Here is a 17,061-nt window from a genome sequence, read left to right as displayed (position 1 = left end):
TTTGCACATTTATCAAGATCTAATGATTCTTATATCATCTGATAAAGTTTTTACCACTTGCAATTGTGTCTTCAATTCCTCATCGATTTTTTGATGAACTATACAGTTTTAAATCATCCTCAAAAAGAAGATGAGAAATCTTTACACTTTGTTGTTTTCTGGGAGCCAAACTGTAACCATGACCTCATTTATTAAGTAGACAGCTTAATGGGTTAAGGGCAAGACAAAAGAGGAGCGGTGACAGTGTCACCCTGGAATACCCCCCTTGGAATTTTTATCCCTGGGATAATAATTTGTCCTTTATCATGGCTTAGCTGCAAAGTGGTTTGCCACTGTTTCACAGTCACTGCAATATAATTGATCAATGTAGGGTGTATTGTATAAATTTGTAAATACTCTTTTATACACGAACGTGGGATGCCACAAATATGCTTTTGTGGCCTATCCATGATATACTTGGATTCTTCCCCTTTTTACAATTCTGCATTATGACTTTATTTAACAACAAGCAATCCTTTCTTCCATATGACTTTCTTTTGTTACCCTTTTGTTCTATTGCCATGACTGAGTTTTCATCTACATGACTATAAACTCTGTTGGCATCAATTCCAGTATATAATTTATACATCGTCGGAAGGCAAGTTATTGGTCTATAGTTTTTAGGATAGCTTGCAGGTTCACTCTTAAGTAGTATTGTTTTTCCTGTTGTTGGTATCTGCCCAGAATGTGCATATAAATAGCTCTTACTCATGACTAAATCTCCATGTAAAGATGCTAAAACTTCTAGCCAGAAGTTAGGTATTGCATCTGGGCTTGGGGTTTTCCAATTAGTTTTTCTTAATTTTGTTTCAATCTCTGCGGTTGTTACGTCATCTCATTTCATATCCTGCACATTTGAACTTCTTATTATTTACTTTACTTCTTTTATCCATTCAGCATCTTTGTTATGTTCCACAGGATCTTCATAGATATTTCTCGACAATGTGTATATTTCTTCTGTTTTTTGGTGGAGTTTGGATTCCTTTTGTCTTGTTTCCCAATTCTGTATAAAATTTTTTGGGTCATCAATAAATTGCTTATTTTGTACTTTTCCTTTATATTTATCTGCATATCTTCTAAGTTTTTCTCATACTCAACAATAAGGCAGGTCATACACTGCTGAAAGCAGCTTGCAAAAATGAGAGGTGAGATCAACATGGTTATGAATGTGGTAACAAATGGGCCTAACTGCATTAAATACTGCTGCAGTTACATGTTTACTAAATCTGTTCCGCAGGTCTAATTGCATTAAATACTGCTGTAGTTACATGTTTACAAAATCTGTTCTGCAAGTCTAACTGCATTAAATACTGCTGCAGTTACATGTTTACAAATTCTGTTCCGCAGGTCTAAATGCATTAAATACTTCTGCAGTTACATGTTTACTAAATCTGTTCTGCAGGTCTAACTGCATTAAATACTGCTGCAGTTGCATGTCTACAAATTTTGTTCCGCAGGTCTAATTGCATTAAATGCTGCTGGCAGTTACATGTTTACAAAATCTGTTCTACAATTCTAACTGCATTAAATACTGCTGCAGGTACATGTTTACAAATTCTGTTCTGCAGGTCTAAATGCATTAAATACTGCTGTAGTTACATGTTTACAAAATCTGAACAGCAGGTCTAACTGTATGAACTTCTGTTGCAGCTACGTTTACAGAGTCTGTACAGCAGATCTAACTGCACAAATTCCTGTCGTAGCTACATGTTTACAGGATCTGCACAGCAAAGCTAGATGTTTCCAGAATCTGTACAGCTGGCATAACTGAATGAACTGCTACTGCAGTGACAAGTTTACAGAATATGTACAGCAGGCATAAGTACATGAACTGCTACTGCAGTGACAAGTTTACAGAATATGTACACCAGGTCTAACTGCATGAACTGCTGCTGTAGTTATAAGTTTACAGAACATGTACAGCAGACCTAACTGCATGAACTGCTGTTGCAGTTATAAGTTTACAGAACATGTACAGCAGACCTAACTGCATAAACTGCTGCTGTTGCAGCTATATGTTTGCATAGTCCTGTGCATACAACTTTGTAATGACTATACTACAAAAACATGTTCACTTGGAATAGCAGGCATACTTTTTATGCATGGCTAATCATTTTGACCCTTTTAAAGATATATGTATATACATAGTTCATAGCTATATATGTGAATGTGTTAGTATAACAGTACTTTGTTGGGGAAATTCAGCCATATGTTTGTGTAGTATTCACTGTAATATTTTGCAATGTCATTTGCTTTTTTATTACACTGAATGTAATACAATATTCTGTCCCATGCCTTTATCCTCAAATCTCCAATAAAAATGGCTATACTCACTAGGCAACAAAGAATAATAAATGAGTCTGACTTACTCTGTAGAGAAAAAAAAAGGTTCACACTTACCATAGCCCGTTCTATCTTGTTATCAATTGCTATCATACTGCTGCTAGAACCACTGTCGGGAGAACAACAGAAGAAAATATGTTAAGACTGAATAAAGGTTTGGTTATGTCATCAGATGATCAAGTTCTGAAACTTTGCAAAGCTCTATAATTAGGAAAAATGTCGCTCACTATTCCACAAATCATACAAGTTAAGCAACATCCTCAGTACATTCTACTGTGTCAGCCATACTAGGAAATGTAATCATTACAACAAGTGTCTAACCTGACTAATTTCACAATTTATGGTAGTGCAGTATTATTTTTCAGTGTTATGTGCTCTACCTTGCCTGCATTTGGAATGGCTAACTTATGCCTTTGTTATTCAGATATGTAATGAGATCATGCCAAAAAGGGCCCATATGGTTCATTCTCCCAACTTGCTCCAAACAAAGAAACAAATAAATAGATAAATAAATGAAAATAATTGTGGACAAGGTTGTCTCTGGTTTTCGACAGTACAAGTATGAGCATTATACCAAGATAACAAGTTTTATGTATTTTTAATTTCAGTTAATTGGTTATAATGCATTATGCCCCAGTTCTGTTTTCAAATGGGACTTGCCTGGTATAGTTGTGCTACATTGTTTATGGAGTCACATGGTATCCGTGGTGATATCACCTGGATTAAATCTTAGATTACCAATGTCACAAATATATGGGAAAGATGTTTGAAATTAAGTTACAGATAATAAAAATAACTTTACAATGGAAGCATTCAGAAGCAGAAAAATGTCATTATGTTTTTTACAAGTGAGTTAAGTTTTATGGAATAAGTTACATGAACACACATTTTTCCCCTACATATTTTTCTGACCTGTACCTGATGACTATCAGGCTCTCTGACCAATCAGCTTCTCTGTCTGACTAATCTGCACCGATTCTTTCCTTTATTCCCACAGTTGTTTGGTTAGCTGGGGTTAAGACCAGCTGGCAGAGAGACTGTCATTCCCATGGATTTGGGATTTTGGTCCTTAATCCCTCCCCTGATGAACTAACATGCATGTTGCTTACGTGGCACCTGCAGTGCTGATCCAGTGGCATGAGAAGGTAATAGGTTCTAGTCTTCCAATGTACAACTATATTCTGCAAGAAGCATCCGAAGGGCCACCAACATATTACAGGACACCACGCATCCTGCACATGGACTGTTTAGGCATCCTGTGCATGGACTGTTTAAGCATCTGGCATCAGGCAGAAGATATCAGAACATCCACTGCAGGACTACAAGATTCAGAAACAGTTTCTACCCTACAGTGATTAGACTTCTGAACTTGGGCACTAATTCCAGGGGTCTGGATACACAATAAGTCAGTTTTTATTTCTGCAATATATACTTATATATATTCCAAGTAAGTGCAATATTTATTTATTATATCCATAGTCAGTATTATTTAACCACTCAAGCGCTATATTAGACAAATAACTTAGGCATTGTTCAAGTCTGTAGTGTGGTTTGTATTACTTTAAATGGGGTAGGTAATTTAACGTAGGGGAGGGTATTCTTTTCGTATATGAGTGTTGGTAAATAAATGTCTTTGCTCTTTCTTACATGTATTGGGAGTAGTATTTTATTTGTTAGTTATTTTTATTCCTCTACTTGTATGTGTTGTTTTACTTTCCTTTGTAATCTCAAGAACTGAGCTGATGCACAAAACTTTGTTTAGGTTGCACGTGTGTAGTTCTAATTGACAATAAAATTTACTTTGACTTTGACATTAATGTATATAATTCCACGTACTTGCCAAACTGAGCTAAAGTGCTAATCTGCTTGGCAAACTAAATGCATATTGCTAGCCTAGTTCTAGCTATTTGCCCCACTTGGCCACTGCTGGGGGTCAGTACTGCAGCAGACTGAGGTACTTCCCTCCCCCGGGATGGATGAACATGTGTTGGATGGTCACCCTACTAAGACAACTCTTCCATCTCCTGAACTGAAACATCAAAATATGGATCATTTTAAAGAGATGGAAAATATAAAGTTAAATGGACTCTTTAAAGGCTAATGCTGTGCAACTCAACAAAAACTGGTCATTGACCATTGCTACATAGTAGCTGTACAGAAATAGTGAAACCTACAGTAACATTTTTGGCAAGAGAGAGAGAGATACAACTGGAATTTTAAACAGTAAAGCATAAAAGGAACAGTATTATTTGGCTCCAAGTGGGATCAGTTTACACAAACATTTATCCACTGATGTTCAAGATTTTTGATAAGGGCTAAAATGAGATACGCACAACAGACAATGCAGGGGACTAAGTGTGCTTGATGTGTATAGACTGAGCACACACAAGTACCTGAGATGCAGCATGCAGGGTCACAGCATGAGCTGAGAAGAGTGGATAAACCCTCTGTAACTCGTGCTTGCATGGAATACAGTGCTCTGCATACAATACACCTGCACGCTGCATATTGTCTCTTAACTATTCAAGCGCACACTGGAGCTGTGTTGAGCACTTGTAGGGCATACCCTGCACTGAACACTGACACACCCTACTACATGATACTGCTACATGCATAGCAAAGCTACAGGAAAATCTGTCGTAACCTACTGCATGATATGGGTACAACTAGAACAGATCTGCACTGAAGACAGCTAGAATCTGCTACCTGATATGGCTACATGCATTGGAGAGCTGCACAGAACACAGCCACAACATACTGTATGATGTGGATAATTGTGCAGCTGAACTGCACTGAACTAGGGTTGCTACCTTCTGTTGTGGCCGAAACTGGACCAAAGCCACGTCCTTTGCACCTCCCATGACCCTGGCCATCTCCTCCCATCTCCCCACCCACTTCCTGCCCATTTTATAACATATGCATGTTTGTGGAAGGAGGAATGTCCTCTTTTCCTGGTTTGCCATGCAATAACAATTTTTTTATTGAAATAAAAGCATAGCAAATCTGCAGATTTAACAAACTCCAATAGTCTATTTTTTTAAACAGAAAACTGGAGTTTCTACAGTGTTTTCTGGACTACTGGACAATCAAAAGATCATCTCTGTGGTACAAAGAGACAGAGCCATGACTGTGACCCAGGCGACCAGGGTTCGATTACAGGCTCTGGCAGTAGTGGAACCAGGCATGTGAGTGGGGAGAGTGAAGAGACATGGCCTGCCCTCCTCTCTCAGGGATTGGGAGAAATGAGCAAGTACATGGAGGCAAATTGACTGGTGCAATTTGTCTAGTGGAGAACAGAGAGTAATGCGTTGAGGAAGGGGCAAGGTTGCTTGCAAGGAATACCCTTTGTAGAAGTAAGGGGATGTCCTCTTCTTTATACTTACTACATGCCCCGCCCTGGCTCTTTACCAGGTGCATGCAGTTTGTTATAGCATAAACTAAAAAATACCTCAAATTGTCCTGATGGCTGTCAAAATGATAGCCTCTTTGGCCTCCTTTTTCAAATTTCTCTTCTCAGCTATACCTCCTAGATACCAAAAGCTGCTAATCTGTTCCACTATTTCCCCTTCTACCTTAGTTTTCAGCTGCTTCAGATTTCTCTCATTTGTTGTCATGACCATCTAGTCTGTAATCAGTTTCATCCCATGTGCACTCAGTTTTGCATTCCAGGACCCCAGTCATTTGCAGAAGTTCCTATGACTGCAATGCCACGTTGTCTGCGTATAGCAGCTTTATTGATCTGTCCCTCCAGGCCTGTTTGTTGATGTAGACCATCACCAAATAAACAGGAGAGGGATCAGAGGTAAACCCTAATTCACATGTCCTCCTACTGGGAACTTTTCTATCAGTCCAGACACTGTTTGAACATGTGTTACTGGATCCTTGTACATAACCTGCATTCAGGTTACCATTCTTTTCAGAACTTGCAAATCAGAAACCAGTAAAATGAAATGGTGTTTTACAACAGACCAGATGATCTTCAAAAACACTGCCCCTAATAACTGCACAGCTACACATTATACATTTTAAGAAACCTGCGCACTTATTCATGTCATACAACCCAAATGAAAATGCTGCAGCAAACCAATAGTTCAGCCATGTGCTAATCACATAACTAGACACAACAATACTTCAGCCATCTGCTAATCACATAACTAGACACAACAATACTTCAGCCATCTGCTAATCACATAACTAGACACAACAATACTTCAGCCATCTGCTAATCACATAACTAGATACAACAATACTTCAGCTATCTGCCAGTCACATTAACTAAACACAACAATATATCAGCTATCTGCCAATCATATAACTAAATACAATATGAATCAAGAAAACAAAAAGCAGCTGTCTCACAAGATTCTGACATTCACTTCAAAGCATTTCCACATATGCCGCGGTGGTACAGCGGTAGCGTTGTTACCTCACAGCAAGAGGTTCTCCCATTCGATTCTCAGCATGGCTTGGGAGTGCCTTCTGTGTGGAGTCTGCGTGTCCTCCCCTCGGTTGGGTAGCATTCGAATGACATGCGTGCGTAAATGGGCATGCCCTCGTTGAAGGTTGGTTGTCGAGCTGGCACCTTGGCGTTTCGAAAAAAAATCTACTGCCAATAATTAGCGGACCGGAGTTCCGCTGTGGTGACCCCTTACCGGGAAAAAGCCGAAAGACAAACAAACAAACAAACTTCAAAGCATTTCCACAAAAAACAGTAAATTTTCGATAAATCCATGTAAATATAGTTTCCCCTCTCCAGCTGTACATCATGTAACTTAGCAGTATGAATTCAAAGCAACTGCTGATGAAAACCAAAACAATTTATTCTGAACTGTTTGTCCATTTTACTGTTTTATATAATGTATTGTCTATGCTTGTAAAATGTTTTAAAGTTGAATATTACTGTTAAATTATCTATATTCTGTCGTGCATTTGCAAATTTGGAACTTGTAGTGAATGTGCTTTATTGTTAACAGTTTATTTTAGTTCAGAATGTATCCCACACCTCCATTCAAGTCTGAAAAGGATTGATTTGATCAGCCCAGTGAAAAGATTTCTGAAAATAAATAAAAAGTACAGTTTTGCAAGATGTTTTGCCTTGTACAATCATGCTGTGCTTATAATTCTGCATATTACTACATATATTCTGATACGCATATTATTACATATATTCTCATACTCATATTATTACATACATTCTCATATGTATATCATTACGGATATTCTCATACCTTCTACCTCTAGCTCATGACAGATAGTCTATAAGTATCTATCCTTTCACACTCTTACCAAGTGTTTAAACAAACAGCACACATAATGTTAGTGTTTTCTTTAAAATAATAATTATTGTCTCTTACATGTGTCACTCTACCTATTTCACATTTGGCTAAGAGTAACATTTAGCTCCCCTCAGCATTTTGTTTTGATTGTGTCTACTGTAAAAACAAATCTTTAACCATATACTAATATCTAGTAAAATGACTATTCCAAATCTTAAGCTGAAAACAGAATTGCAGTGTACCTCTTAATTTATATCTCTTAAATGTAATAAACCTGGAAAAAAGTCATTCATATAAACCTGTATGAGAGGTTGGGGGACTTCCTTTTCCCAAGGTAATAAAACAAGTATCCAGGTGTTTGAAATGTACAATTTTTCTGACTTTTATAAAATATTTTTGTTTGTTTTAATATGTAATAATTCTTTTTTCATTCTAAACAAAATATATTACACTGTTTGATTTAAATATTAAATGAACATTGAGGGGGTAAAGGGTGCAGCTTCCTCTTACAGATATTTACTAAGTGCAGTATGGATAGAGTTTATGCCTGCCATAGAAGTGTAATGTATGGAAGTTTTCAGGCTGCATAAGACGGTAAAGATTTCTAAAGTTAGCTATGCCTTGGTTACTTGCTTATCTTCTGCATTGGCTTGTGGCAGTCCAGGGTCTAGTTAAAAAAAAAAAGTTACCAAAACAACATAAATAAAAGGAACTTGTAATTCACTCATGACAGTCTTCCACAGTGTCAAAAAACAACTGTAAAAAAAAAAAAAAAAATGCAGTGTCCTCTGAACTGAAAACAACTTCTTTATTACAGATTAAGGTATTTAGATATATTTTGTGAAGAATTCCAGTTTGAGGTATTTTCTTCTAACATTTATTTTCAAAAAATAAACTTTCTTTAATAATTTCCTTCACTACAACAGTTGCCACCCCTACAAACAAAACCATAGTTTGGTGAAGGAGTAGTTGGCTCACCTTTCCAGATTAGTTTCTGAAGATAATATGTTTGACATTGAGTTAAATAAATCTTGAGAACTGTTTATAGACAGAGATTACCCAAGGGAACTCCTAAATGATATTAATATTGTCGAGGAAGGTAGAAAGTTAAGATTTGCCCTAATTTTAAAAGCTGTGGATAATATCTTGAAAGAAAACACTTCAAAAAAGGTTGATTTTGATTGAATTATGACAATAATGTAAACTAGCAATATAAATGATGTTAAAATATTATTAATAACAACTAGAGGACAATATCTCATTTTAATAGTGTCAGTGAAACACTCGAGGATGAATCTGGTTTTATTTATAAGATAGGTCTTAGCATTAAAAAACTGTTGGAATATGACGTAATGTATAAAGGGTGAGATTAGTGAGGGCTTGGCAGGCACAAAAACATGTGGTGGGTGCAATTTCTGTAATTTTATTAATATTAACAGGGATAGTAAAGTACTGGAAAAGAATGTATTACATCTAGAACATTTCCAATTGAAAGGACACTAGAACATTAATAAATTTAGCTAACTGCTTGTCATGCAAATTGGGTCCCTATCAGTTGAATGAGTTTTCAGAAACTTGAAATTCTTATGGTTGAGACCATATGATCGAGTTTTTGAAAACCTGAAGCTTTTGAAAGGTGATGGCGGTACAGTGTAGATTGGGAAATATACCCTTTTCTTCACTTTAGTGCAATCACAGAGTTGGTATATATAATTTGCAGGGGGTGTGGGGGTGAAGGGGGGGCTTGCTCCCCTGTAATAACATAAAAAAGGTAGATTTTTGTGTTTTTTTGAATGTTCGAGTTTTTAGAAACTCAATCATATGGTTTTGACGGTACGAATTTTGAGTTTCTGAAAACTGCTTCATCTGACATAGACGTGCAACATCTTCTGTGTAGGCAAACCTGAATGCAGTGTCTGTACGAAAAAAAATATAATAGGTCTGGAGTACTAAAATGAGCAATAACAAATGCTTTAATTAAACATTCAGAAATATGTAGATGTTTTTACTAAGTTTGTATTCTTAGTGTTGGAAAGAATTCACATGGATACTGGGAAGTTGGGAAACAACGTTAGAATAACACAAATTTTATTGTCAGCTTTGATTAAACACCAAGTTTGCCCCGGGATTGAATGAATCCAGATACAATACCAGTGTGCTGAAAATGAGGGGCAGTTAAATTGTAAACATATTTTTAATATTAGTACATGCTTGGGTGACTACAGTTATTTTACTAAAGACTTATTTTTCTAAGTATTAATTTGCTTACTAGATTAACAACATTTTATATACTTTTTCATCATTTGTCATTATTGGTTTGTATTTTTACATGTGACTTACTATTTGAATAGTTAATGACTGGGGTTTCTCAGATCACATGACTGTGTGTTTTAATATTTATTGGGCAGTATGTGTGAGAGTTTTTGCAGAATTCTTATTAGTTGGGACAAAAGTGCAAGTTCTATAATAAATAAGTTGTTTCAGTCTGAAGGACACAGCGTGTTTTTATAAATAAACGTTATCTGTCACAGAAAACCAGCAGAAGGAAAAAAACACTATTCTTATGACTTTGCCTGTGAATCAAAGCTAAACAGGGAGATTAATCTTTTACACATATTCCAACTATAATCAGATGCAAACTGTTTATAACAGACATCTATGTGCATCAAAACTTCTGGCAGGTCCTTACGTCTTGCTTATAATATAAGCTTTAATGCTGATGTTTTCAGTGAAGTCTGCTAAAATATGGTATGGCAACATCCTTCCCATGAGCTAATACATTTCCCTAAGTATCAACCACAAAATGTTGGTTAATAATGCACAGGATTCAAATTCCACAGTATGGCTTATATTTTCACAGGTATCTACCTTTTAGTACACCAAATTTTATTAGTGACATTAACCACAGTGACTACATTTTGTGATTTAAGCACCACGCGTACCTTGGTACATAATATATAAATATATACATACATGTGTGTATATATATATATATATATATATATATATATATATATATATATATATATATATATATATATATACGCGCACACACACACACACACACACACACACACACACACACACACACACACACACACACACACACACACTATCACTTATGCAAAGCCAGCAAGGTTGATTCTAGCAGTAGCAAGACTGACAGCCTGAAACTCACAACACTGAAAGCTGAAAACAACGGAAAATATATTTGTCTCAACTACTACCTTTTACTGCACCTTCTGTATACTACTGTATTGCACTTTTCTAATTTTTTAAATTTTTTTCTAACTGGGTCTTGACTAAATAGGGGCCGAAGTAGTCCAGTCCACCTACCTGCTATATAAAAAATAAATAAAACCATGGTCACTGATGGGTCTTATTTGATAACGCATCCTGTGGTTACTTAAATGATGCTTCCTTGCCAGCGTTATGGTTACCAACAGATACTTGTAGATAAGCATCGTTGAGATTACTGACTGATGTTAATTAACAGCAATGCTTAGGTCACTGAAGGGATGCCAGGGAACACACTGTATGACTGTTACTGATAGTTGGCAATAAATAACTGGCAATGTGGTCACTGCTGGCTGACACTATGGAGCCTGTGTTGTGGTCATTGCTGAGTGATTCTTGGTAACCAGCACAGTATACCACTCAAGTAGTAATGCAAAAGTCCAAGAAAGCAGTTCATGTATGAGACTTTGGAGTTCTCGCTTCAACAGGAAGATGGAACAAAAAAAGAGTTTATTTTTCGTGTGTGTGTGTGGGGGGGTGGGGGGGGGAAGGATGTAAAAATGCAGTGGATAAGTAGTCCTACTAGTGGTGTGCACTAGACACTATCCACAGGGAGGCATGGTGACCAAAACATGGAAGGCAGTTATGAAGCATAGCAGACAAAGCAGCACCTTGCTAGGACACAGCATGTTACTGACGCAAGCTATGATTATGACAGCAGATATCTCTAAGCTATATAACCAGACAAAGGACAATTGGATGGGAAACTAGAAATTCATCCCTGGTTTGGCACCTATGTCTCTGATGCAAACAGGTAACCTGTAAATGGTTCATCTCCCAGGCCCATACTTACACTTATCAAGGGTATCAGAACTCGTCAGAGATTTGGGATGCATGGCTAGGCTTAAAAAAGCCCTTGTGGTCGTTAGCCTAGTAAACACCTATGAACCTATAAGGTGTCATTTGAACCTATACAGAGACAAAGAACAACACTGAATGATACCTTAAAAGGGTAGCACAATCCATCTTTAGATTTCACTAGCATGTGATGAAAAACTGTAGCTGATGTACTGTTCAGAAATAATGGTGTTACTAGCATTCTGTTTCTGAGCCAAAGCAAATCATCTGCTTGGGTACTTGGCATGAAATGCCTTTTATTCCTTATGCAAAAGAGCCTACGCTGCACCCCCGACTCACGAGACAAATAAGGAACAATAAGCTCTTCAAAAGCACACTGAAGTCTGGCAGGGCACCAAGCACATTGTTTACTGGACAGGGCAACTTTGTTTTTTGACTCCATACATATTTCTGATGATTTTTTTTCCCATGAATCTTGCAAAACTGAGCCATACTGAAATCAGCTGCTTCTTCACCGACTAGAGTATCTATCAAATCACTACTTCCTGATCTGAATCCAGTGCAATGTTAGAAATGGTGCATTTACTTAGGGCGTCACTTGTATTTCAAAAGGATACAGACATGCACATCTTTTATAAGTTGTCAGGCACAAGCTGAACATTACGCATGTACAGAAAAGTGCTCCAAAACTGGTGCTCAGAATCGGAGGACAAAACTGCACTCAACCAAAAAACTGCAACAAATATGTTAATAATGTTAATTGGTGCACATACAGGTGTGGTTTGGACATAAACATGCAGAATTCAGGACTGTTTGGTTGCTGCTTTTTTTCTGATCAATGGGAAGTTGATAACTTGCGGAGGACTGTAGTAAAATTGTGTGTTATGTAAATACTTCTTCCTCTAGTCACTACCCACTCCTTGCAGGTATATTACAGAATACGAATAATAAGCCCTATTACTAAACAAGTTGTCACAAGGCGAGGTCTGGTATGTATGTATGTATGCCTTTATTTATTTTGGCTAATTTACTTCCTCTGCGTTTGCCCTGTTATCAGGGGAAACATTTTGTGGTATTCATAGTAATGAAGGGTAATTTGACAAGGACACTGGGGTGATAATTAATTTCATATAAAGACTAGGACTGAAATGACTGTTAATGCTGAATGAAAAAAAGTCTGAAAAAATTGTGCACCTTAATATATTTGTTAACCAGGTAAGCCCCCTAGACAAGTGTCCCTTTTCAGAGGTGACCTAGGAGAATGTCTGGTTATACAAATTGCTTAGAGTCACACAGTTAGGCAGATGGGGGTGGGAGGAATCAAACCCTGTACCCTGGACTACAGGAAGCAGCTCATTAACAGTTCAGAGCCTTAATCTGCTGTGCTTACTGCTGGACAAACTGTAATGAAGAGAGCAAATTATTACTTCTGCTATATTTCAGTAAGTCCTCTCCTATTTTTTTTGATAAGCGCCAGAGGCCTTTTACATTCACCTAGCCTACCAACAACCCAATAGGATGGGTACTTGATTTAACATCTCATCTGAAGGAAGGCACCTCAGGAGTACAATAAACTAAGCCACTGAGCAAGCATCTTCTGTGGAGAGAGAACCCACACCCTTCTGATCTTCTTGGCTTAAAATTGAATATACTTCCAGCTAAGCTTTGACCATGCAATAGCAAGAGGCACTGTACACAATAAAAATAAAAGCAGACTCAGCTGTCTCTTACCTGCTTGTGTTTTCATCAAAGAATGGTAAAGCCCTTTCAGACTTTCCTGTCTGTTGCCATATGCTACCACTGTTTCTCCTCACTCAGCAATGGCCTGTACTTTGTTTTATAATGTTCCGATTACTGAGTGCAATACAGGCTAGAGTTTAATACATTTTGAATGGGCTAGGTGCTTTCAGTAACACTGCATCTGTGTCCTGTAACCTCTGCTAACTTACGTTAAAATACTGAGCAAATGAATGAAACAAACCTTATTAAACAAATAAAAAGAATAAAATGAATTAAATGCAGCTGCCTCTTTCAAATACAAAGATCAATCTTTTTCCATCTTACACAGATATTAAGAACATCAGTAACTATATTTTGCACTCATCCTCAGCTTTAGCAAGCTGTTCCTTTTTCACAGATGCATGCCTTGAGACACTAGTGTTTTTTCATCTCTGTCTTGCCTGTTAATTTTTTTTTTGTGACAGCACACTCTGATGTCACCACTGTCACAGTGAACCCCACTCCTGTTTACCTAGCTATAAAGGTTTGTCTGAATGAATGTTCTTGTGTATCTCCTAGGCAGGGACTAATGGTCACATCTTGCTCTCCTTTCTCAGTTGTTGAGCTTGGTTAGGTTCATATGGGGATACTAGGATATATCAGTTCACGCGTGGGCTCGTGAGCATGTGTGTGTGTGTGTGTGTGTGTGTGTGTGTGTGTGTGTGTGTGTGTGTGTGTGTGTGTGTGTGTGTGTGTATGCACATGCTAATATGCTGGCACTGTCTGGGCTTTAGGACTTTTCTCTAAATGACTGTATTGAAAGCAAGGACCAGTTTATTGCCTATACATTTAGGGGGGCTTACTACGACATTAACAGTCTACTCACTTCCAGGAGGCATTCAAGCTCTGTTATACTGATGATCTGCTGACCTTCAGCAAAGATCCCTAGAACTATGTTTGTCATTTCTTCAACTCTTCCCTGGGTGAAACCTACCAGTAAAGACACAGCACATTCTCCCCTGACTGGTTTGTTTAGAACGGGATTCCATTCTGAAAGCCAGGTAACCAGTGTCATCAGTAGAAATCTAATTACTGCATCAAGCATCAAGGGAGTTTCCATCCTTTACACCATTCCAGATATAAGGCTGGGACTTCAGTGTGGGGGGGGGGGCGCTACAGTAGCTGCAGTATTAGAAGGGAGGTGTCATTGCAGAATTTCCAGTTTCCCTTGAGTGCCCTGGGTGCAAGGATGCTTTGGTCTGTATGGTGTTCTTCAGCTCCAGCGGCACCATCCCTAGCTATTTTTATTTAATCCTGCCCTTTACTCATCAGTACAGAATTGTTAGACATTTGTGTTAGGCCACTGTTTAATCTTTGATGCTCAGATCTTAGCAATTTTCTCCAAATGTTGGTGGGACCACACTTCATAGCAGCTAACTGAAGTAACAGATGGAAAATCACACTCTATACAGAAAAAAATTGGATATGAAATGTTGAAAGTACAGAACTCCAGGGATGTAAGACATGAATAAACATAACAAAAATGACTATGAGTTGCAGACATGATGGTACCACACACCAACAGAAACATGTCATGTGTGGTACCACACACCAACAGAAACATGTCACATGTGCAGCATTACCTGTGAAAGAATAGAAGTAGGGGGAGGAGGTTCTTCATGTCAAGGTTCTGATTGTATCCATTCAGGTTTGCCTGATTTTTCATCTTTTCTGTATTATCTGGATTGTTGTTAGGAGACCTCTCATTTCCAAGCCTTCCTCGAACAGGAGAAGAAACTCGAATGTGGCTACGGGGATACTGCTCACCATTGTCATTGTTGTTACCACTGCTGATAGAGCTGTTCAAACTCCAGAGAGGGTGTTCCAGCCTGGTCTCATATGAAGAGACCATTGTCTTAACAGATACTCCCTGCAGGTTGCTAGACATAACTGTGATCAGAACCTGATCAAGAAAACAGTTTTTACTTCTTGCTGCAGTCCCTCTTACGTGGGTAAAGAAACCACAAGTTATGAGCCTCACAGAAGTCAGACCGGCTGTGTGATAAGAAACTGCTTTGTACCCCCTAGCAAAAGGGAAAAATCCTGAATGCTGGTAAGCCCAAAGGGCAGACTAAATTTTATTTCGGTTAACACAGCTTCAATTGTCAACTCCTCTTGTTCTTGGAGAGCAAAGCTTCTACAAAGCAGCTGTGCAGTTCGTGTAGTTTATTTTCTCCACTGACTGAAAAGGATGCAAGCAGCAGGGAAGTATCAGGGAAAACACAAGCCCCCCCTTCTCCTTTCGACTGGTTGGTGGGAAGGGTCATCTCCTCCCCCTGTAACTAGCATCTCCAGACTGATTAACCTCAGTTCACTTTAGTTTTATTTATTCATGGAATTACAATAAGCAAAAACAATGTTTCTTTTCATGTAACCAAGCAAACATGTCAGAAAATAAACCCTCCCTTGGCTTGTAAGTTTTCTCATCTCTGGACTTTGATAACAGTTAAGGGATGAGGGTAGACTCTCACCCTTTACTCCTCCCAGCATAAACTAAAGTGTGTAATATCAAAAAGTCCCCTCACAGCTTAGAAAAGTATATGAAAATATATAACACTGATACAACAATCAATCTTCTGTTTAGCTGTGAAAGTCTTTAAAAACAAAAAAAGATATGGATATAAGCAGAATCTGTGCCCCCAGAATCCATCTGCTCTATTGCTGATCTGCAAGTAAAATAATAACACTTAGCTAGGCCTACAAAGGTGAGCTGCATTACAAATGACAACTGACACAGGTATGAACAGTACATAAATGACAGCTGACTCAGGTTTGCACAGTACAGTACTTCCTGTTGGATGTCAACAAGCAGCAAATAGCTGAGGAACTACAATAGTGTACTGCTAGACAGGATACATTAGTCTGACTTCAGGCTTCAAACCAGCAATGCTTAGCTTAGCTTCTGTGCTTATTCTTTTGGGGGTGCTGCACTTTTGGGGTCTGTTCAGAACCGGATCATGATCAAATGGGGCCCTAGGCAAGGTAATGGTTCAGCCCCCCCCCCAGCCATTCCATTGTCCCATTGCTTAGCTATTTCTACACAGTTACAATTAACACTGTTCACACCTATGAGTTTGCATACTATTTTTTTCTTTACTTCTACAATGATTACAGATTTCGATCTAATTTAAAACTTTTATTTCAAATTTTATAGCACAAACACCGTCAGACATTTCCTTAACAAACCAATACAGTCTCACAATGAAAGCAGACTTAGCAAGAACAGTAAACTTCTCTGTCTTTGAAACTCACATTCAAGGAAGAATGCACCCGGCCAGAGTTGGATTAGGTTTACCTTTGGGCTGTTTTCAAATCATAGGCCCCTTGCACACATTTTTAGGACCATGCATACATACATGTGTTTTTTGTTTCATCTTCCTGATTGTATTAAATTATATTCCTTGTATAATACACCACATGTTAATGTGTTAGTTTTGATCATTTACCAAGTAAGCAATGAAACAAAACGTATGAACCAATGATGAAAAAATTACCCATTTCAGAATATTTCAACCATAAAATGTCACTC

General features: G+C 37.9%; 1 protein-coding gene across 1 annotated transcript in view; it reads right to left on the bottom strand.

The window, feature by feature from the left end:
- TSC22D4 (TSC22 domain family member 4) overlaps positions 1-17,061 on the bottom strand; it is an 816,869-nt gene that overhangs the window by 60,109 nt on the left and 739,699 nt on the right. The window contains exon 4 of the mRNA XM_044077341.1: positions 2,440-2,491. Coding sequence (XP_043933276.1) covers positions 2,440-2,491 — 52 coding nt within the window. The remainder of the gene's footprint in view (positions 1-2,439; positions 2,492-17,061) is intronic.

This window comes from Protopterus annectens, chromosome 7.part0 (assembly GCF_019279795.1).
Source record: "Protopterus annectens isolate FY-2018-M chromosome 7.part0, PAN1.0, whole genome shotgun sequence".
Taxonomy (NCBI): domain Eukaryota; kingdom Metazoa; phylum Chordata; order Ceratodontiformes; family Protopteridae; genus Protopterus; species Protopterus annectens.
Note: the sequence above shows the minus strand (reverse complement) of the source record. Positions and strands in the feature narration are given on the sequence as shown.